This window comes from Cervus elaphus, chromosome 18 (assembly GCF_910594005.1).
Source record: "Cervus elaphus chromosome 18, mCerEla1.1, whole genome shotgun sequence".
In the NCBI taxonomy this organism is placed as follows: Eukaryota; Metazoa; Chordata; class Mammalia; order Artiodactyla; family Cervidae; genus Cervus; species Cervus elaphus.
Window position 1 is genome coordinate 93,065,424 of NC_057832.1, and position 23,781 is coordinate 93,089,204.

Genomic DNA, 23,781 nt, shown 5'->3' on the forward strand with positions numbered 1-23,781 from the left:
GGCATAAATGTTTGCTCAGCAAGAGTTCATATTGCTTTTCTTCCTACTCCCCATGGGACTTGTTGGCCAGACTTCTTACCAACACTGATGTCATGTTTGTTCAGATTACTGTTTTATATGTAAGCTAATTTTCCCTGCCAAGTCAGTTTTTTAAGTTAATGGGAATTGAAGTTAGACAAATATAGGGTAGGAAATGGGATCATATTCTACTTCATAGTAAATAGTATTAGAATAAATTTCAGTTAAAGTGTTAGATAGTTTATAGTTAAAAGGTTGAAGTAATTAGAATGAGTTTTTTATTGTTGCTTAATATTCCAAGTTTATTTTCTACAAAATTGAAAATCGGTGCCTTATTTAATATGATTTGAGATTTCTTGGTTAAGTCAAGTCTGGAGTGGTTTATATCTTCTGTTATTAGTAGGTCATTCCATCTGTACTTATGTGGATTAAAAAAAGATGAAATTGTAAGTTGGAAAACACTAATTTGACCTTAGTCCATGAAATGTTTCTGTTTTTCTTACAAATAACACTTGTATAATTTGAGTACATAGTGTTAGTTTAAAATATGAGCACTCTTAGAGTTTTATGTATATATTTTATATCTAACAATCAAATGTCCTGATAAAATTTGTTACTCTTATTTATCCATGTACAAATTTAACTTAACTGTCCAACTCACAGCCATTTGAAGCTAATTCACTCCTAAATGTAACTTTTTTAATCAGTGAGACAAATACACTAGGAGCACTGTGCTAAACTACAAAACGATGATGATAGTGCATTCTTCACGGTTTGTCTGAATTATTCCCATTCTAGGGTAGCTACATTTCTGAGCAACATGGTTTCATTCACCAATATGGAAACATTTTAGACCTTTGTGCAAACTATAGCCTGTAGAAAGGTTTAAAAATCTAATGACATACCAAGAATCCCAATATTAATAGTAACATTGTCCTTATAAGTTTTTCCAGTTTATATCTTAAAACACTTTTCTAACCTAATTCTTTAGGAGAAAAAATAATCACAAATGGTATGATAAATCCTCTCTTTTGCCTAATTTACCTAACTCAAAGTGGTCTCCTATGTTTGGTATAAACCTTAAAAGAAAGCATGCCATAGCAGGAAGACAGAACAAATCAGAGGTGATAAAATCTGGGTCTCTTTTCCAGTTCTGCCCAACATTTATGATATGGCTTTGGGCAAGTCACTCACCCATCTAGGAATTAGTGTCCTCTTTTTACTATTTGGGGGCGAGATCATCTCTTAGATGGGAGTCAGACTTTCTTCAGGATTTCTGTGATGAATACAGCATAATGAATATTGTTTCATATTTGTATAAGGATCCAAAAACTGGAATAATAATTATACATTTCTAGCTTTTAATTCCAAGTACTGTGATGAAAAGGTGTAAATTAAATAATCAGATTAACGTTGATTGATAGGACCTCTGTCTCCAAGTTTAAAACAGTCATCACTTTTTCCTTCATGGCTGAGTGATAATTAGCAGGAGACGCAGTTATCAACACTTAGCACATAGACGTGAAGACACTCACTGCTGATACAGACCAGATGGACCACAGATACCGAATCTTGTCATACATTAAATAATACGCCTTGAAATTATTTTCCAGATGTTTTAAAGTATAATTTACATGAGCCAAATCATAAGTTTCCAAGACACACAATTATTTCCAAAAGAATAGCTTCAAAAAGTTCTTTTTAAAGATGACAAAGAGGAAATTTTGGAGAGATTTTTTAATAGAATCTAAAAAATACCAAAAATGTGTTCAAATAAAGAGCAATCCATCAAAAGCAATATAGAACAGAGTTTTCCATAGGCACCCTTGTTCTGACTGGGGAGAGTGGGAAGAGAAGCAACATGATTTTTCTCTTGATATTAAATTTAAATGTGTGTGTCTTTGGTAGCTACCATCCAGCCTGGAGGACTCCCAGTGCCATGCTACCTTTTATGTAGAATGTCACTTCCTAGGTAAGACTGCGCCAGAAAGGGTTCCTAAGCCACATCCAGATGCTCTTCATCCAGAATGAATCCTGTGCTATTTTAATTTTCATTGTTTCCTACTTTTAAGCCTATTGGTATGATATATAAGATTCTTTTGTTACTTGTTAATGCAAGTAACATTACTGGACCACTTATTTTCTAAAACCAACAAATGTTTGATTACATAGCTGAAAAGAGCTGGTATTTACTACAAGGCATATTAGCAACATCTTAAACCTTGGTACCGATATGTCTTAATTTGCCTTTTCCTGTTGTAAGAGATGTTGCCTTCTTCCCATTCTCTCAGATACATCCTCTGTCTAGGCATCTATCCATCCTTCCATCCACCCATCAATCCATCTTTCTCTAGCTGAATATTCTACCTCTTCCTCCCAAATGTTTTGAAATTTTAAGTTAATCTCATTTGAGGCTCTGGTAGGCAAGAGAGTCTAGGATGCAGCTGTATACACTATGGTTGGTGGAATTCTACTGGAAATCCATCTAATCATTCAACATTTAATACCTATTTTACTCCTGGCATTGTATTTAAAATTGGGTCTACATAAATCAAAAGACATGGCCCCATCTTTAAAATATGTATATAATGAGGATAAAGGCCCAAAACAAATATACTACAAAATGATTACTTTTACCACCAATTAATTAAAATATTTAAAATAAATTGAAGGTCATTCTTGGATTAATTAAGCATATTTTTCAAAGCAATCTTTTTAAACAAGAGTGTGAATGGGAGTTTGTGTTCATTATAATAGAAATAGAAACTGGAGTGCAAGAATCTGCTTAAGAAGTGAGAGGCTGTTCCACAGAGCAGATGCCACTGAGCTGTCTTTTAAAAGGAAATATTTGCATGACACATTAATGACCGAGGCATTTTGGTCAGAAGAAGAACCATGTTTAAAGCAGGGAGAAGAAATAACTGAGTTAGAGCAGGCAAGACATGTTCAGTGATCTACAACACGTTTGTGTTTTGGACATAAACTTCAAGGAGAAAAGCTGAAAAAGGTTGGGACCACAGATAGGTAGGGTTTAGGTATTTAAAGATTTGGATACTACACTCTAAAAATCTGTAAGGTACAGAACTAAAGCCAGTATGTCAAAGTAAAAGGGAAATATGTTTGAGTCTCAATGTAAGAAAAATATCAACAGTAAGAGGCGTAACATTGGAACGGGAGGGTCTCCTCTTTGGATACCATTTGGAGATTGGTACCCAAGGGATTGATTTTTGGGTTAGTATAGGAAATGTGTAGTAGCTAAAGATGATTCACAAAGAAGTCAGCTCCTTGTCACTGAAGGATTCAAACTGAATCCTTTTTATATGTCAGAGATGCTGAGGGAAGGACTCTGGTATTAGCTGTGATATTGCACTAGGTCCCTTAAGGTATTAAATATTTTACAACTTTAAGACTCATTGAAAAATAAAGAAAAGCCCTTGCAACCATATTTTAAAGGAATCAAAGAGATTTTTAATTCTGTGATCTTAAAAGCAAATATCAAATCCAGTGTCTCCCTATCAGTGGGGCAGAAGATACTACATCTGTGGTTGCACAGATGACCCACACTTTCCTGAAGTTTCTGCTCCAGACTGGTGTCAGTTCTGCTGTGGCCCTCCTCTTTCCCATTTCTCATTACTCTGCCAGGCTTTCTCCACTTTCCAGCATATGAACCTTGCTTGGGGTCCCTTTGCCCCACATCGTAGTTGATGGTACATGCACTTGTCTTCCTCCTACATCACCTCTTCTCTGTTAAAGACATTCATGTGTTCTGTCAATTATCTATACTCTCACAGGTTTGATAATGATTATACTATCACAGCAGATAGCTATTTTTTTGCTGTGCACATGATTACCTTTGGATTTGTTTTTAAACTTGTGACATTAGAGTTATAAATAAACTATATAATTTTGTACTATTGATACCTATGTCAGTGAATTCATTGAACAAATATTCCAGGACACCTATAACATGCCAGACATTATTATGAGGACTAACACTACATTAAGACCAAGTGTCTTGCCTTTTGTTGGGCTTCACAGGTTGCTCAGTGGTAAAGAATCTGCCTGCCAGTGCAGGAGACACAGGAGATGTGGCTTCAATCCTTGGGTCAGTAAGATCCCCTGGAGAAGGAAATGGCAGACCACTCCAGTATTCTTGCCTGGAAAATTCCATGAACAGAGGAGCCTGGTGGGCCACAGGCCATGGGGCTGCAAAGAGTCAGACACGACTGAGCACACATATGCATCTTTGCTTTTTGGAGACTTACATTGTGGTGAGGGAAGACAACTAAAATTGTGAAAGATGAATAAACAAATATATAAATAAAGTATTTCAGAGAGTGCTAAGTGCCATAAAGCAAACAAAAAAGGGGCAGAATAGTGACTTAGCCAGAGGGGCTGGTAGTTTTATTAATAGCTTAGGTGGTCAGAGAAGGACTGTCAGAGGAAGTGGCATTTGAGCCAATGTGTAAATGATGGGAAAGAGGCAAGTGGCCAGAGGGAACACCAAGAATCACAACCCTGGGATAACATTACAGGGCTTCTTGGAAGGAGAAAGGGATGACCAGTGTGTTAGAGCATGGTGGTTGCAGAAGAAGAAATAAGAGATGAGACTGCTGGTGGGGGTATGGAGGGGGAACCAGGTCACAGAGGGTCTAACCATCCTTGCGGAAATAATGGAATGTCATTCTTATTCCAGTGGGGAACCACTGAAGAATTTTATGCAGGAAACTGATTTTGAAAGAAAATATCCCAATTGAAGTGTGTCATATAAGAACAAATGTTAAAGTTCATTAGGATAAACACCTTGTTGCTTGGATTTTTCAAATGAAAAACGAGATTGGCATTTTCACTCAAACAGATCTTTCCATTTAAACTTAACCACTCATGAGTAATGCTTCAAATAAATTAAATGACCCACATCAAAGAGTGTCATTAGCAGTTTTAATTATCTACAATTTTTAATTAACGATAGTTTGCATTAGTTTACAGCAGCAGTTGGTTCTTTGCTCTTCTCAATAGTTTGCATGAGCGCTCACCAGATGTTACTCTTATTATCTAAATGAAAATAGATTCAGGTGACCTTGCAGGTCATAGTTGTGGTTGATTCCAAATATATTCATTCTCAAAACCCTCATCAAGGCTAGCATCTGTTGGAGAGAAAATCACCCCTGTTTTTGGTTACATGCTCATTATTTCTTCACTTCGTTTTGTCATCACAGCATTGTCATACTTGTGATATAAAGCTGTCTTTTTTCATCGAAATGTTACCATAGTGGAAATAAGCTTCTACCTGGTCATTACTTGCTGCCTTTTGCTAGCAGCTGAATAGCCTCAGAACGGCATAGTCCTTTAAATATTGAGTGAAAAATAGCTTTGGATAGGCTATCTTTTCCACTCTGATCCTGTCCAAAGTGGCAGGACATCCTGGTATACAACAATAGTGGAAGAGTAACTAGGGTATTGAGGTATCCTGCTCCTTGGCACCAGCTGCAAGTTCAAGTGTTACCTTTGCTTATAGCATGTCTGATACCTGCTCGCTCTTCTGCATCTGGTACAGGTAAAACTGAGATAAATTTGGAGGCTGTAAAATTCTTTAATACCTGTGTTTTGTAAAAGTAGATGATAGATTTCCACTTACGTTTTTTAATTCTGAAGATTTCTGTCATAATTTTTAAGCGTCTCAGAAGTTGTCTTCTTGTCCATTCCAGCTAGTAGTATAAATTTCTTTCTTTTCTTTCCAGGAAATGTTTCCAGACCGCACATTTTTATTTAGAGGACAGTACGTCCCCTCGAGTAATATCCACACCTCCAACACCTATCTTTCCAATTTCAGGTAATAGCTTAAAGTGTGACCCTGAGTAGCTGGTAGATGTTAAATGAAAAGCATGATGTTGGAAGGTTTGTCCTTATTGAGGTACTTTGCAAATGCTATAATGTAGATTAGTAAATGTCTGTGTTGCCTAAAATATTATGTATCTAGGCATTCAGGTTTTTAACTTGTTCTTGTTCATTTTGAACATTCTTAACCATACAGGTGATGTGACAAAATAATTTATAGTTGTTCAGATGTTGTATGTTAAAGAACATAAATATTTATAGCAATAATATATTAATAAGGAATAATGCTGACTTTCAGTCATTTCAGTTACTTTAGTGGATATCTAAACACCAAAAGTGAGACTAAATCAATGCAGTAAGGATGGACAGGACAAAAACCACAAAAATAAGAATAAACTTTAATTTCTTTCTGATTATCTGAGTGAATGTGAGAAAAGCGTTCTTAACACGTTAGGGGAAAATAAAGAAACTCTATAATGGTGAGGGTAGAAGAGAAACACGAGCACAAAGAAAGTGTGGTTGCCTGAAATAGTTTAAGTACAAATGTCAGACTGTTGAATACCTGGGAAACCATCAACTGCTTTATCAGAACTTACCTAGTTAACAATATTCAAGAATTAACAGGAGTCACTTTAAGACTCTCACTGACTCTGGAACTCACATTGTCAGTGAGGTCACAGACACTTGTTGAATTAACATTTTATAACATTTCAGAATGAAAAGTGGTAACAACAGCAAGTTGTCTAGAAATGTGCAAATTAAGAAAGAACAGGAGGACAGAGGATGAGACAAGGACGAGGAGACCAGGGAAAGCAGAAGGAAGCATTCCTCTCCGGGTCTTTGTACAGAAGTCTCTTTTTAAATTGTCTGAAGCGCCATATGTTACTGCTTGAGGTGCACATTCTACAGGATGTTACCTTCTGAAGTCTCATGCAATTTGAAAAACAGAAAAATAAAACAGAAGCATTTTCATTGTAATTTTCAACAGACATAGGAGTTAGACCTGTTTTGCTCTTTCACCTCTTTTATCAACTTTGTGTCTTTAACCACCACTGTTTTATTTGCTTTTCCAGTTTATATTAAAATTCTGTCATTTCTTTTAGTACAGCACCATTTCTTATTAACATACTTAGAATTTTTGAGACCGATTGCTCTCAGTTATCTGTTGGGTTTAGTTCCCTTCACTGTCGAACATAGCTCTCCTACATACCCTGTCAGCATGGGTAAGCGAATTAACTCTAACATTATCTAAAGTCCAACACAGTTTATTATTAACAATAAATAAAATAATCCAAAATTGGGATGTCCAGGAAATCCAGAACACCCCCTGTCCTATTTCTCAGAAGAATGGTGATCAAGGGCATCTCCTTTCATCTGCTCAGCTCTCAAAGATGCACTCTTGAGCACCCCCAACATATGCATACATTCATGTGAAATCAGAAAATAAAAAGATAAGCTAGTCTCACCTACTTGCAGACCAATTCATAAAAGAAATTACTGGAAGACATGATAGCAAATGAGAAGTTATCAGTTTGCTCATGGAAAGAGGTTAGCTCTGCTGAGGAATATCTGTGAGTTTCATGGAGCTTAGGACTAATGATTTAGATGTGACAAGTTATTTCTGTTTTCTTATCTAATTATAAAAGCTACTTCCAGGCAAGATGCTTCTGTAGGTGTGAAGATGGAATTACACCTTTGTCTAGTGTTTCTTAAGCTTAATTCGCTAATTCAATTTTAGTATTCAGGTACACTTATCTGAAAGAGAACAGATGGATTCTAATTTTTTTTTTAAATCAACAAATTCTTGGTAACTGAAGCTTAAAAATATTAAATGGCCTAGATGCTGAACATCTGTTGATGTAAATAACTGTTTCTAGTGAAATGTGTTTGATGTTTCCTTGTCAGAGATATCACTTGTGAAGTTGCACACTGTGAACTAGTAATATGTTTATAATCTAAGAAAGCCTTTCCAGGGGGGAAAAATGAGAAAAAACAGAACCAGGTAAAAAAATTGGCCCCTTCACAATTAATTAACAGATCCAGTGGCTTTGTTTATATAGCATTTTTTCAAGTTAGAATTCTTGAAATTTTACAGATTAAAAGTCCCAAAGGTTTTTGACAGTATACTTAATGAATAGTCTGCATATAAATGTTTTCTATTATTTATAGAGAAAAAGAAAAAATGTTTTCAAATGTAAACATCTGACAATTTAATGGAGAGACTCTGCTGTAAAATTGTATAAAACTGAAATTGCACTATATATTATGTTAAATCCATAGTAAAATTGAAAATATATTATTTCTGCATTTTTTTCCCCCAGAATTGACAAGCAACTCCCACTCATGTTGAAGAAAATTATCCATAAAGTGATGCAGTCCATTGGGTGTTATTTATAACTTAACATTGAAAATTTATTATTTCCTCTTTAGCGTATGAAAGGAAAAGATTCCTAACCAAATCAGAATTCTAAAATGCAGGTTATGATTAATAGTAAATGTAGAGAAAATTGGTAATTGTTGTTTATTGTTTCTCTGAACATAGATTCAGTCGAGATTATAGGAATAATTGAATTTTGAAGTTGTTTTAGAAGAAAGCTCTTTATAAATCCCCACAAATGAGAGGCACATTTATTTCTGTTGAGTTATCCTTTCCAACTTATTTTTTTTTATTCACTTAGATGATGTTGGATCAATTCCAATAAAGCACTTTCCAAAGCATGTTGCAGACTTACATGCAAGTAGTGGGTTTACTGAAGAATTTGAGGTATGATTTTAATATGTCTCTTTTAAACAGTATGGAAAATAGTAATTTTTTGAAATTCACCAATAGGCTATTTCTTGAATTGAAACCATTTCCATTCTAGTGAAATTATTATTTCCATAATCAGTTATGTGTTTAAGATATGTGTGATAGCTATCGTGTAATTTAGCAAATTGGTTTTCCATTTTAAAATTCAGTTGTACTAGTGGAAAAAACAAAACTATAGTTAATTCCCATAAAATCAGAACTATAGTAGTCTTTTTTTAATCTGAATTGGTAACACTGATTTCTTTTAGTTTTCTAAACTATATAGATTATAATAAACTAGTAAATTTCATAATTTTCTGCCAAAGCACATACAAACTCCTACTTGTAAGGATTACAACAGTGTAAATGCAAAAACGCTTATTATACAAGGCATAATAAATATTATACAAGGTAAAGTCACATCTTCTCAAGAAAATACGCATTTCTAAAAAAAACATTGGAACTTCACAATCACTGAAAATCTTTCTAGTAGTATTCTATAAAACACTCTTCAATGGTAGGCACAGGGAAATTTATTGCAAATTTATCATGGCCCACTGAATTATCAGTTAAGAAGATTTTTCAAAATAGGGTGCCCTCAGCCAGCAGTTAACAGTAATAACCACAAGCATAAAGTTACCTTCCCTGAGCACTCCCTATATGTCAGTCATTGTACTAGATGCATCTACGGTCAACCTTCACCCATATCTGGAAGTTATTTGTTTTTATTTCTATTCATATTAATGAAAGCAACTTCAACAAAAGTTAATTAACAACTAATAAACAGCATGGGCTTCGCAGGTGGTGCTAGTAGTAAAGAACCAGTCTAAGAGACGTTGGGAAGATCCTCTGGAGAAGGAAACGGCAACCCACGCCAGTATCCTTACCAGGAGAATCCCGTGGAAAGAGGAGCCTGCATGGCTGCAATCCATAGGGTTGGAAAGAGTTCCACACAACTGAATGAACTTAGCACCTATGAATGTGTAATCTCCATCTGCCTCACACTTAAGAGGATTTAGGATTGAAGGCATTTGGAGCTCACCTGGATAATACAGTATAATCTCCCTATCTCAAGTATCTTATCTTAATACATAGCAGCCTGGGTCTTCCCAGGTGGCTCAGTGGTAAAGAATCTGCCTGCCAAGCAGGAGATGCAGGAAGTTCAGTTCAGTTGCTCAGTCCTGTCCAACTTTTTGTGACCCCATGGACTGTAGCACACCAGGCCTCCCTGTCCATCACCAACTCTCGCAGTTTACTCAAACTCATGTCCATTGAGTCGGTGATGCCATCCAACCATCTCATCCTCTGTCGTCCCCTTCTTCTCCTGCCCTCAATCTTTCCCAGCATCAGGGTCTTTTCAGTGAGCTACCTCTTCGTATCAGGTGGCCAAAGAATTGGAGTTTCAGCTTCAGCATCAGTCCTTCCAGTGAATATTCAGGACTGATCTCCTTTAGGATGGATTGGTTGGATCTCCTCGCAGTCCAAGGGACTCTCAAGAGTCTTCTCCAACACCACAGTTCAAAAGCATCAATTCTTCTGTGCTCAGCTTTCTTTATAGTCCAACTCTCACATCCATACATGACTACTAGAAAAACCATAGCCTTGACTAGGCGGACCTTTGTTGACAAAGTAATGTCTCTGCTTTTTAATATGCTGTCTAGGTTGGTCATAACTTTCCTCCCAAGGAGTAAGCATCTTTTAATTTCATGGCTTCAGTCACCATCTGCAGTGATTTTGGAGTCCAGAAAAATAAAGTCAGCCACTGTTTCCACTGTTTTCCCATCTATTTGCCATGAAGTGATGGGACCAGATGCCATGATCTCAGTCTTCTGAATGTTGAGCTTTAAGCGAACTTTTTCACTCTCCTCTTTCGCTTTCATCAAGAGGCTCTTTAGTTCTTCACTTTCTGCCATAAGGGTGGTGTCACCTGCATATCTGAGGTTATTGATATTTCTCCCAGCAGTCTTGATTCCAGCTTGTGCTTCCTCCAGCCCAGCGTTTCTCATGATGCACTCTGCATAGAAGTTAAATAAGCAGGGTGACAATATACAGCCTTGACACACTCCTTTTCCTATTTGGAACCAGTCTGTTGTTCCATGTCCAGTTCTAACTGTTGCTTCCTGACCTGCTTACAGGTTTCTCAAGAGGCAGGTCAGGTGGTCTGGTATTCCCATCTCTTTCATAATTTTCCACAGTTTATTGTGATCCACACGGTCAAAGGCATTGGCATAGTCAATAAAGCAGAAATAGATGTTTTTCTGAAACACTCTTGCTTTTCAATGATCCAGCAGATGTTGGCAATTTGATCTCTGGTTCCTCTGCCTTTTCTAAAACCAGCTTGAACATCTGGAAGTTTACAGTTCATGTATTGCTGAAGCCTGGCTTGGAGAATTTTGAGCATTTCTTTACTAGCGTGTTCTGCTGCTGATGCTGTGGCATCAGTTGTGTCCAACTCTGTGCGACCCCATAGATGGCAGCCCACCAGGCTCCCCCATCCCTGGGATTCTCCAGGCAAGAACACTGGAGTGGGTTGCCATTTCCTTCTCCAGTGTATGAAAGTGAAAAGTGAAAGTGAATTCGCTCAGTCGTGTCCGACTCTTTGCGACCCCATAGACTGCAGCCCACCAGGCTGCTCCATCCATGGGATTCTCCAGGCAAGAGGACTGGAGTGGGGTGCCATTGCCTTCTCCATACTAACATGTGAGATGAGTGCAGTTGTGCAGTAGTTTGAACATTCTTTGGCATTACCTTTCTTAGGGATTGGAATGAAAACTGACCTTTTCCAGTCCTGTGGCCACTGCTGAGTTTTCCAAATTTGCTGGCATATTGAGTGCAGCACTTTCTTTTTTTTTTTTTTATGAGCTTTTTTTTTTTTTTTTTAATTTTTTTTTTTTTCCAGTGGGTTTTGTCATACATTGATATGAATCAGCCATGGATTTACATGTATTCCCAATCCCGATCCCCCCTCCCACCTCCCTCTCCACCCGATTCCTCTGGGTCTTCCCAGTGCACCAGGCCGGAGCACTTGTCTCATGCATCCCACCTGGGCTGGTGATCTGTTTCACCATAGATAGTATACATGCTGTTCTTTTGAAATATCCCACCCTCACATTCTCCCACAAAGTTCAAAAGTCTGTTCTGTATTTCTGTGTCTCTTTTTCTGTTTTGCATATAGGGTTATCGTTATCACCTTTCTAAATTCAATATATATGTGTTAGTATGCTGTAATGTTCTTTATCTTTCTGGCTTACTTCACTCTGTATAATGGGCTCCAGCTTCATCCATCTCATTAGGACTGGTTCAAATGAATTCTTTTTAATGGCTGAGTAATATTCCATGGTGTATATGTACCACAGCTTCCTTATCCATTCATCTGCTGATGGGCATCTAGGTTGCTTCCATGTCCTGGCTATTATAAACAGTGCTGCGATGAACATTGGGGTGCACGTGTCTCTTTCAGATCTGGTTTCCTCAGTGTGTATGCCCAGAAGTGGGATTGCTGGGTCATATGGCAGTTCTATTTCCAGTTTTTTAAGAAATCTCCACACTGTTTTCCATAGCGGCTGTACTAGTTTGCATTCCCACCAACAGTGTAAGAGGGTTCCCTTTTCTCCACACCCTCTCCAGCATTTATTGCTTGTAGACTTTTGGATAGCAGCCATCCTGACTGGCGTGTAATGGTACCTCATTGTGGTTTTGATTTGCATTTCTCTAATAATGAGTGATGTTGAGCATCTTTTCATGTGTTTGTTAGCCATCTGTATGTCTTCTTTGGAGAAATGTCTGTTTAGTTCTTTGGCCCATTTTTTGATTGGGTCATTTATTTTTCTGGAATTGAGCTGAGTGCAGCACTTTCACAGAATCATCTTTTAGGATTTGAAATAGCTCAACTGGAATTCCATCACCTCCACTAGCTTTGTTCATAGTGATACTTCCTAAGCCCACTTGACTTCGCATTTCAGGATGCTCCAGAGGCTCTAGGTGAGTGATCACACCATAGTGATTATCTGGGTTATGAAGATCTTTTTTGTACAATTCTTCTGTGTATTTTTGCCACCTCTTCTTAATATCTTCTGCTTCTGTTAGGTCCATACCATTTCTGTCCTTTATTGACCCCATCTTTGCATGAAATGTTCCCTTGATATCTCTAATTTTCTTGAAGAGATCTCTAGTCTTTCCCATTCTATTGTTTTGCTCCATTTCTTTGCACTGATCATTGAGGAAAGCTTTCTTATCTCTCCTTGCTATTCTTTGAAACTCTACATTCAGATGCTTATAGCTTTCCTTTTCTCCTTTGCTTTTCACTTCTCTTCTTTGCACAGCTATTTATAAGTCCTGCTCAGACAGCCATTTTGCCTTTTTGCGCTTCTTTTTCTTGGGAATGGTCTTGATCACTGTCTCCTTCCTGTACAATGTCAGGAACCTCTGTCCATAGTTCATCAGGCACTCTATCAGATCTAGTCCCTCAAATCTATTTCTCACTTCCACTGTATAGTCATAAGGGATTTGATTTAGGTCATACCTGAATGGTCTCATGGTTTTTCCTAATTTCTTCAATTTAAGTCTGAATTTGGCAATGAGGAGTTCATGATCTGAGCCACAGTCAGCTCCCAGTCTTGTTTTTGCTGACTGTATGCAGCTTCTCTATTTTTGACTGCAAAGAATATAAAAAATTTGATTTCGGTGTTGGCCATCTGGTGATGTCCATGTGTAGAGTCTTCTCTTGTGTTTTTGGAAGAGGGTGTTTGCTATGACCAGTGTGTTCTCTTGGCAAAACTCTATTAGCCTTTGCCCCGCTTCATTCTGTACTCCAAGGGCAAATTTGCCTGTTACTCCAGGTGTTTCTTGACTTCCTACTTTTTGCATTCCAGTCCCCTGTTATGAAAAGGACATCTTTTTTGGGTGTTAGTTCTAAAAGGTTTTATAGGTCTTCGTAGAACCATTGAGCTTCTTCAGCATTACTGGTTGGGGCATAGACTTGGATTACCATAATATTGAATGGTTTGCCTTGGAAACAAACAGAGATCATTCTGTTGTTTTTGAGATTGCATCCAAGTACTGCATTTCGGACTCTTTCGTTGACTATGATGGCTACTCCATTTCTTCTAAGGGATTCTTGCTCAAGTAGTAGATACAATGGTCATCTGAGTTAAATTCACCCATTCTAGTCCATTTTACTTCACTGATTCCTAGAATGTTGACATTCACTCTTGCCGTCTCCTGTTTGACCACTTCCAATATGTCCTGATTCATGGACCTAACATTCCAGGTTCCTATGCAGTGTTGCTCTTTACAGCATCAGACCTTGCTTCCATCATCAGTCATATCCACAACTGGGTGTTGTTTTGCTTTGGCTCCATCCCTTCAGTCTTTCTGGAGTTATTTCTCCACTGATCTCCAGTAGCATATTGGGCGACTACTGACCTGGGAAGTTCATCTTTCAGTGTCCTATCTTTTTGCCTTGAGAACCCCATGAATAATATGAAAAGACCAAAAAAAAGGAGATGAAGAAAATACAGGTTCTATCCGTGGGTTAGGAAGATACCCTGGAGAAAGAAATGGCAATCCATTCCAGTATTCTTGCCTGGGAAATCCCATGGACAAAGGAGACTAGCAGGCTGCAGTCCATGGGGTCGCAAGGAGTCACAAATTTGCATTCAAGCAAATAGCAGGGCTGGGATTGAAGTCTAACACTTCTGTCCTTTACATTCTAGAAACCAGGGGATCCCCAGCCCAACTGCAGCCTCTCCAAGTACTTCCCTCTTTGAAGCCCTTAGAGCTCTGACCCTGATCAGAGGCTATACCACAGTTCCTAGTACACCCCGCAACTTCTTCCCATGAATCAGATCTCCAAGAACATAGTTATGGAAGGAAAATGCCAGAGATTAGAAAGCTTTAAAAAAACCAAAGGAAAGATAAATGAAATATATGTTTTCACTAAATTAAAAACAGTAGAAGCCAGCTAATTTAATCTTAAAAGAAATCTAAGTCCTAGCTATATTGAATAAGAAAGTACTATTAGGTGACTACTAAATAAAATGGAATAATATGAAGAATTATATTTTTAAAACATCAAATTATTTTTTCCTCTCATAATAGAGGTTACTAGGTGGTACAGTATGAACTTACAGAAACTATCAGGCATTGATCAAACAAAATTCTAGTTGCAAAAAGGAGAATATGTTAAGGATGGGTCTAACTTTCCAGATGTTAAAAACCGTAAGGAAAAATAGAGAATTTATTGTAAAAGTTTCTGATAGCATATATACAAAAGCAGATACAGGTTTCATAGCTATAAAATCATAAATCATTTTAAATAGTATTAAGTAGTTCATAATGATTAAATTAATAACCTCACACTTTTACTCAAAAAGTGTATTCTTAACTCCATTGCTCTTAACTCACTGATTGAAGAAAGCATCTTATTAACTTAATAATTAGCTTAATAATTAATAATTCTGTAACTTTTAAGTGGGTCATATATTAAATTGTTTTTAAATCTAGAATCGGAATGACTTGCTGCAAAAGAGGCCTTGGAATGCTTGCTTAGTAAAGGGCTGAGTCATTTTGCCAATGAATCAGACTTATATTTAGATTGTATATTTTCTCAAAAATTATAGGGCTTTCATGTTATTATCTTAATATGTACTAAATAATTGAAAATTCCAAGGTAATATATTTAGATAGAAGCATCCCTGAGAAGGATTTTAATTCTTTTTAAAAGTGAAATGGCAGGGATAATTTTTCTCGATTCATTGAGGTTATATTTTAATTAATAAGAAGTCTGCTAATTAAGTATGTACAAAGTTATACTATTTAAATTTTATTTCAAAAGACATAATATATATGATAAAAAACTTTAGGAGATGTCTAATGTGTTGACAACTCTAAATCTGTTACAAACCACCTAATTAAGGACACTGTTTAGTCTTAAAATTACTCAAAATCAACAACAAAAAAGTATCACTAATTCAGTTTCAATTAATTCTATCATGATCAAATACAATTATATTTGAATATTAGCAAATCTGACTCATATGTCAAAATGTGTCATCAAATATGTGGTTTTTCTCATCAACATTTTAAAAATTCATCATATTATTATACCACTGTCCCCTTTTAAAAGTGTTATTTTTTTCTTTTACATGATTTTAAGGTTCCAAACTGTTAGAAATTTTGATTTGCATGCAACTGTTTGAGACATTCTGTTGTGTTAGTATTTGACAAATGTATTTATTGCATGATCATGGTTTTCCATTGTAAACCTAATATGAACACTTTTTTTTCTCATTTGTCGTGTGCTGTGGAATTTGATTTCTTTACTTTTTTGGCATTCATTCCCTCATTAGACACTGAAAGAGTTTTACCAGGTAAGGCATTATTTCGCTGCATTTTCTTATAGCCAAGAAATAGTTGATGTAACATGTAAAGAATTTTTTGATAGATTGTTTTGTTTGTTGTCTTCCTTAATGTATTTTAAGGCACTTTGTTTGAAAGGATGTATGTTAAAATGTTACCCATGCAATTTCTTTACAGGAGGTACAGAGCTGTACTGTTGATTTAGGTATCACAGCAGACAGCTCCAATCACCCCGACAATAAGCACAAGAACCGATACATAAATATTGTTGCCTGTAAGTATATCCTTCACTCAACTCTGACCTTATCATTGCAGTGCTTTTAATTCAGTGTCCTGAAGTTCTCTGACAGCAACCCTCGGTGAAGCTGTTTCAGGACCTTTGTATCAGGAGATGAGACTTGTGTTAGACAATACATATTGTTTAACTACTCCAGCTTAAATACATTTTGCAATTAATGACATCTGTTTCTTTTGAACAAAATAAGCTCATGTTTTAATCCAGTCCTTTCTTCAGACCTCATAACCTGTAAATTTGTTCTCATAGTTTCTGTCATTATTTGTATTCCGTAGTTCTATTTTCACTTGAGATCCCCCTACTATGTGAATTTACTAACCAAAAGGGATTTTCTTTAGACTCTTTTTTTTTTTCCCTACCATTTCTGTTCCCCTCTTGCCATTCTCTCTGGGGGCTGGTAAAAGGTTAGTTGAATTCTTTCTTTTTATTTCTTCTCTCCTTTTATTGTCTTTTTCTCTTCCATGAATAGCTGTCTGGCTCTTTTCTTTAGGGCAAGTGTACCTATTTATTTTCCTATGAAATTATCATGTTTCTTCCATCTTTTTACAGCATGTCTTGTTTACATCTGTTCCCTTTTATTTTCCTTTATATCCCCCTCATCTCTTGAAATCCATCTTCATTCTTCCCCAAAACTTCAACTTACTTCCTTTCTTATATATTCAGTAAGTCTTCCCAGATTTGTGGGAACATGGTATTACAGCATGGTTGTTTAAATTCTGGTTCCATTCTAGTTTCTGGAATGGAAACTTTTACGATCACACTGCTAAGTAGTTTGCATAGATGCTGGTTTTTTTCCCTACAAGGTTTACACCAATTTTTCAATTTTGATAGAAGATTCTGCTTCATGTTTGGCCTCCTCAGTGGAACCAACTGTCTTACTACATGTAAAAGCTCAGTTGTATTCAATTGCTTCTTAGTGTGAAGTGGTTGTTAGACCAGTCCCTCTACAAGCTAAACAGAAAGTGCACGGGTGCATGCTAAGTCGCTTCGGTTGTGTCCGACGCTTTGTGATCCTATGGACTGTTGTCCACTAGGCTCCTCTGTCTATGGAATTCTCCAGGCAAGAATACTGGAGTGGGTTGCCATGCCCTCCTCCAGGGGATCTTCTCAACCCAGGGATAGAACCCCTGGCTTCTTCACTGCAGGCACATTCTTTACCACTGAGCCCCAGGAAAGCCCAAATAGAAAATCCCTACCAGTAATTAAGAAGGGGATGGAGATTAACATTTGTTGAACACCTACTATATGCCTGGCACTATAAATCTGTTATTTCAACTGACTCACTTTGCTATATAGCAGAAACTAGCAAAACACTGTAAATCAACTCCAGTAAATCATACTCCAATAAAAATTAATTTTAAAAATATTTTAAGTGAATTAAACGAATAAATCTGTTATTTCATTTCATCCCTGAAAGAACCTGGCAAGATAGGTAATACCATTTCTACTTTACAGATGAAGAAAAAACCCAGAAAGTTTACCCAATAAGACCCTTCAACACCAAAATATGAAAATAGGTCAGCCTGGCATTGAAGCCATCTTTCCATGGCCATACATCTATTTCTGTGTACATTTCCTGCATCTTTGTGAGCTGCCAATATCACCAAATTATTACTATTCCAGAATATCTCGTTTGGTCTGTATTCATTTCTTCATCCTTGAAAAAACTAGTCTTCCCAGAGAAACCATCAAGTGTCCTTCTAGTGATGCTTTCCTTTCTTATTAAGCAGTTCCTCCAAATATAGTTTCTCTGTAGAACTGAAGTTATTCCAGAACTCCTCATTTCAACACATTTAATTCTGACCATGCACTATGTATAACTATGAGAAACGCTGGGCTGGATGAAGCACAAGCTGGAATCAAGATTGCCAGAAGAAATATCAATAACCTTAGATATGCAGATGACACCACCCTTATGGCAAGAGCCTCTTGATGAAGGTGAAAGGGGAGAGTGAAAAAGTTGGCTTAAAGCTCAACATTCAGAAATAAGATCATGGCATCTGGTCCCATCTCTTCATGGCAAATAGATGGGGAAACAGTGGAAACAATGGCTGACTTTATTTTTGGGGGGCTCCAAAATCACTACAGATGGTGATTGTAGCCATGAAATTAAAAGATGCTTACTCCTTGGGAGGAAAGTTATGACCAACCTAGACAGCATATTACAAAGCAGAGACATTACTTTGCCAACAAAGGTCCGTCTAGTCAAGGCCATGGTTTTTCCAGTAGCCATGTATGGATGTGAGAGTTGGCCTATAAAGAAAGCTGAGCGCTGAAGAATTGATGCTTTTGAACTGTGGTGTTTGAGAAGACTCTTGAGAGTCCCTTGGACTGCAAGTAAATCCAGCCAGTCCATCCTAAAGGAAATCAGTCCTGGGTGTTCATTGGAAGGACTGATGTTGAAGCTGATTCTTCAATACGTTGGTCACCTGATGCAAAGAGCTGACTCGTTGGAAAAGACCCTGATGCTGGGAAAGATTGAAGGTGGGAGGAGAAGGGGCTGACGGAGGATGAGATGGTTGGATGGCATCACCGACTCAATGGACTTGAGTTTGAGTAATCTCCGGGATTGGTGATGGACAGGGAGGCCTGGCGTGCTGCAGTTCATGGGGTCACAAAGAGTCAGACACGACTGAGCGACTGAACTGAACTGAACTGACCTATGTATAAGTTACCATGTCTTCATGCCCTCTTCACTGACAGTGCAGGATCCATGCCCTTCATTCCTGGCCAGTCGTTCTCCTGCCTCCCTTTGCAGTAGTTCCTCTTTGAGGTCTTCCCTTGAAAGAGCTGCCTGCTGTAACTACTCACGGAAACTCCCTGGAGCCATCCTGCTTCCTTCTCTACGTTCTTTTCCTCTGTCAGCCTCCTTTTCAGAGAATGCGTGCTAGCATCCTTCCTTAGCTTGTTCTCTCCCCTTCACTGGCTCTTCAGTGTTCACAGCCCCAGTATCTACCTTTAGAAGCCCATCTAAAATGCCAACTTTAGGAGTCAACCTCTATGAAAAGGTTTATTTTCATCCCAAACCAGTGTTCCCCTAGGACTCTGCACTTCTCCTTTGACACCCAAACATTCTTCTTTGTGTATATGTCCATTCCCACCTTCTACATTGGAAACCTTCCTGAAAGAAATGGTTTTTGTTGTCATCTATATTTACCTATATTTTTGTCATCTCTGTATCTTCTGTATCTTCCAAAAGCCAACTAAAGTAAATGATGTTTGCACTGGTTTTAATTGTATTTGATAAATGATCATGTAAATGTAAATGACCTTTATGCTGAAAAGCAGTTCATGATATAGTGAAATATTTTCTTTTTTTATTACAGATGATCATAGTAGAGTTAAACTCGCACAACTTGCTGAGAAGGATGGCAAACTGACTGATTATATCAATGCCAATTATGTTGATGTAAGCATATTTAAAATAAAATTTTATGAAAATTATTTTAGATTGTGAATATATTATACCAGAGTATTGTACATATAACAGTGTACATATAATTGTGCTTAACAAATATTATGTGAAAGATAATAAAAAATACAAATCAGCAGTAAGAGATCCCGTGGCTAAAGGTTTTCAGATTGAATGGCACTCAAGCTCTGGTTTATTTCCTAGGTGAGAGAGGGAATTTGGTCTGAGAATGTACATTCAAGGTGGGATGTATGTATTCTGATAAGTTTGTAACTCCTTAAATAAAAGGTGTAGGATCAATGTTTGTTTGGCATTTCCATCCCATGGTTCCTAGTGCAAAATTATATGGATAGCAAATGATCAATAAATTTTGACTGCAAAGTTCCCACAGAAGAATTAGCTAAAAAGCAAACACATGATTACTAAACCAGTAACCAGCCTTTATAACCTTGGGCATGTATCAGGATACCTAGCTTTGTGAAACTTACTGGTGATCTCCAGGGGCTGTAGACCACTGGCTCACTTCCTGCTGTTTCCCTGTGGTCAGTTGAATGCCAATGGAACTTGGTTATTTTCCTGACACTGACCTTACAGTCTAGCTGCCTTCAGGTTAATTCAAAGAAAGAAACAGTTAATTCAAAGAAAGAACAGTTAATTCAAAGAAAGAAAGTGAAAGTGAAGATGCTCAGTCAGTTCTGACTTTTTGTGACCCCATGCTGTAGCCTATGAGGCACTTCCATCCATGGAATTTTCCAGGCAAGAGTACTAGAGTGGGTTGCCATTTCCTCTTCCAGGGAATCTTCCCTACCCAGGGATCAAACCTGGGTCTCCCGCATTGCAAGCAGACCCTTTTACCATCTGAGCCACCAGGGAAGCTCTCTCATTCGAAGAAGTGAGCACCAAATAAAAGTACCCAGTGGGTTTGTTGTAGGCAGTCACTTCAGGCTTCCATGTCTGTGAGTGTGTGCATCAGACTGAATATGGGCTTTGGAGTTGGAACTGGCTCTGAATTGCAGCTCTGCCATTGGCTAACTGAAAGCTTGGAAAGCCGCTTAACTCTTCTGAGCTTCAGTTTGCTTATCCCCAAATCAAGAATGATTCTTCCATTTTGCATGTAAATTATGGATTAGGGTTAATGTTTGTAAACTTGGCCAACAGCAGATAATAAGTGAAGATAGCTGTGAATGATTAGCATTGCTCAGGTCTACCATAAGGAGAAAACACCAAAGGTTTCCTGATTACAGACAACTGAGGCCTAATGCCTCAAACACATTTCAAAGGGGCACAATTAAGGACCAGATAGTAAGCACAGTAAACAGACTTGAATTAAATGCACCAAGACTGGAAGTGCAGAGAAGAATGGTTGTGTCAATGCAAAGATTATATGTGTGTGTGTGTATATATATATATATATCAATCATAGTTAAAGAAGAATTGTCTTTGCTGTGCTAGTACATTTTTCTGGCTTTGAAGTGTTTTTTAATGGTTTTCTTTGATAGCAAAACTGTGCTGATCTTAGAAACTGAACAGTTAAAAATGGCATACAAATGTGTTAGTGAGAAACATTTGTCATTTGTCTCTTCAGGGCTACAACAGACCAAAAGCTTACATTGCTGCCCAAGGCCCACTGAAATCCACCGCCGAAGACTTCTGGAGAATGATATGGGAGCATAATGTGGAAGTTATTGTCATGATAACGAACCTTGTGGAGAAAGGAAGGGTATGTAGGTTATCTCTTATGTCTTCCCCGAGATAGTGATTGGGAGTGCTTTAAGTTGCTTGTGATAGATTCAGCATTAGGAAGCAGCAAAAGTTAGGAAAGCTTATCAGGATTTCTTTCTAGTAGATAAAAGAGCTAAAGAGAAATGGTAGCATTGAAACATAAACATTACCATATGTAAAATTGACAGCCAGTGGGAATTTGCTGTAATGATGCAGGAAGCTCAACTGGGTGCTCTGTGATTACCTAGGAGGGTGGGCTGGGGTGGGAGGTGGGAGGGAGGTTCAAAAGAGGGGGGACATGTGTATGCTTATGGCTGATTCACATTGATGAATGGCAGAAAGCAACAAAATATTTTAAAACCGTTATCCTCCAATGAAGAATAAATACATTTAAAATAAATAAATAAAGGGAAAAAGAGGTCAAAATCTTCACTATATATTAAGCTATGGGTTATTTAAATGCATTCTTCATTCCATGAGAAAAAACAAATGAGGTTCATTGAAAAGCTATGCAGAGTGAAGTAGATTTTAATTCACAGGAGCTGGATTCTAGTCCTGGCTTCACAGTGACTCGGGACATCTGGCCTCACTTTTCTCATCCTAAAGAAGGAGGAGTTTGGATCCATCATCTCGGGTCTTTCAGCCTCATAGCTCTCTCCCTTCTCTTCTCTACAACTAACTTGCAGTCACTGAGAAAGGAAAGAAATTGTTTAGAAGAATAAGAGTGTCATGGTATCAGATCTTTACTGACTTCAGGGGTGACTTACACTAAGCATTTGAAATATGAAAATAGCATTTTTACTTTCTCTTCCACAGAGAAAGTGTGACCAGTACTGGCCTGTGGATGGCAGTGAAGAGTATGGGAACTTTCTGGTCACTCAAAAGAGTATTCAAGTGCTTGCTTATTATACTGTGAGGAATTTTACTCTAAGAAACACAAAGATCAAAAAGGTGAGTCTACACATGAGGGATACCATCAATTGAATCATACATCTCAGTACTTTTTAAAGGGAACAAATGGTATAACCGAAACAGAGTAAAAATACATGTAAGTAAAGGCTCTGAGAGTTCTTAACTGGGACTTCCCCGGTGGTCCAGTGGTTAAGAATCCATCTTCTGATACAATGGATGTGGTAAGGACCCTGGCAAAGGAACTGAGATCCTACATGTCGTGAGGCAACTAAGCTCATGCAACTGCAGCTGCTGAGCCCATGAGCCAAGGGTGCATGCTCCACAAGAGAAGCCACCGCAAAGAGAAGCCCGTGCACCACCAAGAAGACCCAGCAGAGTCAAAAAAGAAAAGAACTGTTCTTATCACAACTACAGCTCAACCCCAAAGATTTCTTCCAAACCTCTTAATCCCAGATGTGGCTTTGGCACCATATTCTTTGTAGTACCAATAGTTGCAGTGATACACGAACAAAAGTCCTTGTGCCATATGATAACTGCACATCCAACTAAAATAGTGGAAATTGAAAAGGAGGAGGAGAAGAAAAAGAGCAAGTTATATATATATATATATTTAGAGAGAGAGGTATTTTTTTTTTTTTTAAGAGTTGATTCCAAGCTAGAAATTCAGGCAAGATTTCTACTTTGTAGTCTTGAGAATACCTTCTTTTTCAGGAAACCTCAGTCTTTGCTCTTGAGTTCTTCAACTGATATTATGGAGCTTCATCCACTTTACTGGAAGTCTTACTGATTTAGATGTCAATCATATCTTAAAGAATACCTTGACAGTAACATTTGGTGTGACTGGTTTGACCAAGCTACTGACCACCATAGCCTAACCAAGTTGATATATGAAATTAACCATCACAAATAACAATGTACTTTTTTGGCTTTGTTATGAACCACCAGCATCAAGCTCTGAATCCTAAGTTGATGTTTAAGGACCGCATTTGTGTGTGTTCCTGTAATTAGCTAATTAGCTGTCTGGTCTCTTTTAGGGTTCCCAAAAAGGAAGACCCAGTGGGCGCGTGGTTACCCAGTACCACTACACTCAGTGGCCTGACATGGGGGTGCCCGAGTACTCCCTGCCAGTGCTAACCTTTGTGAGAAAGGCCTCACATGCCAAGCGCCACGCAGTAGGGCCTGTTGTTGTCCACTGCAGGTGAGTTTCAGCGCCAGGTTGTAAACCCATAGAATTGCTTATGCTAATAAAAAGGGAATCAGTGGAACAAAGGTTTTGCCAAAATGGAAATGATTTCACAAAGGGAGGGGCATGAAGTCCCTAGGAAGTGAGTATGCCAGATTCAGAATTGGATTCCTGAATATTTCAAAGCACCAGTTATTTCTATGATGTATATTATTCTATTTGATTGTTTAATTGGATTTCAACTTATGAAAGGT

General features: G+C 37.7%; 1 protein-coding gene across 4 annotated transcripts in view; it reads left to right on the plus strand.

Annotated features, from left to right (window-relative positions):
• PTPRZ1 (protein tyrosine phosphatase receptor type Z1) overlaps positions 1-23,781 on the plus strand; it is a 193,830-nt gene that overhangs the window by 152,765 nt on the left and 17,284 nt on the right. For 2 of the 4 annotated variants that reach the window (XM_043871959.1, XM_043871962.1), the window contains exons 14-21: positions 5,760-5,851; positions 8,535-8,620; positions 15,994-16,014; positions 16,181-16,277; positions 19,625-19,707; positions 21,296-21,430; positions 22,249-22,383; positions 23,379-23,542. In XM_043871959.1, the coding sequence (XP_043727894.1) occupies positions 5,760-5,851; positions 8,535-8,620; positions 15,994-16,014; positions 16,181-16,277; positions 19,625-19,707; positions 21,296-21,430; positions 22,249-22,383; positions 23,379-23,542 (813 nt within the window). The remainder of the gene's footprint in view (positions 1-5,759; positions 5,852-8,534; positions 8,621-15,993; positions 16,015-16,180; positions 16,278-19,624; positions 19,708-21,295; positions 21,431-22,248; positions 22,384-23,378; positions 23,543-23,781) is intronic. The other 2 variants (XM_043871960.1, XM_043871963.1) reach the window with 1 other exon arrangement.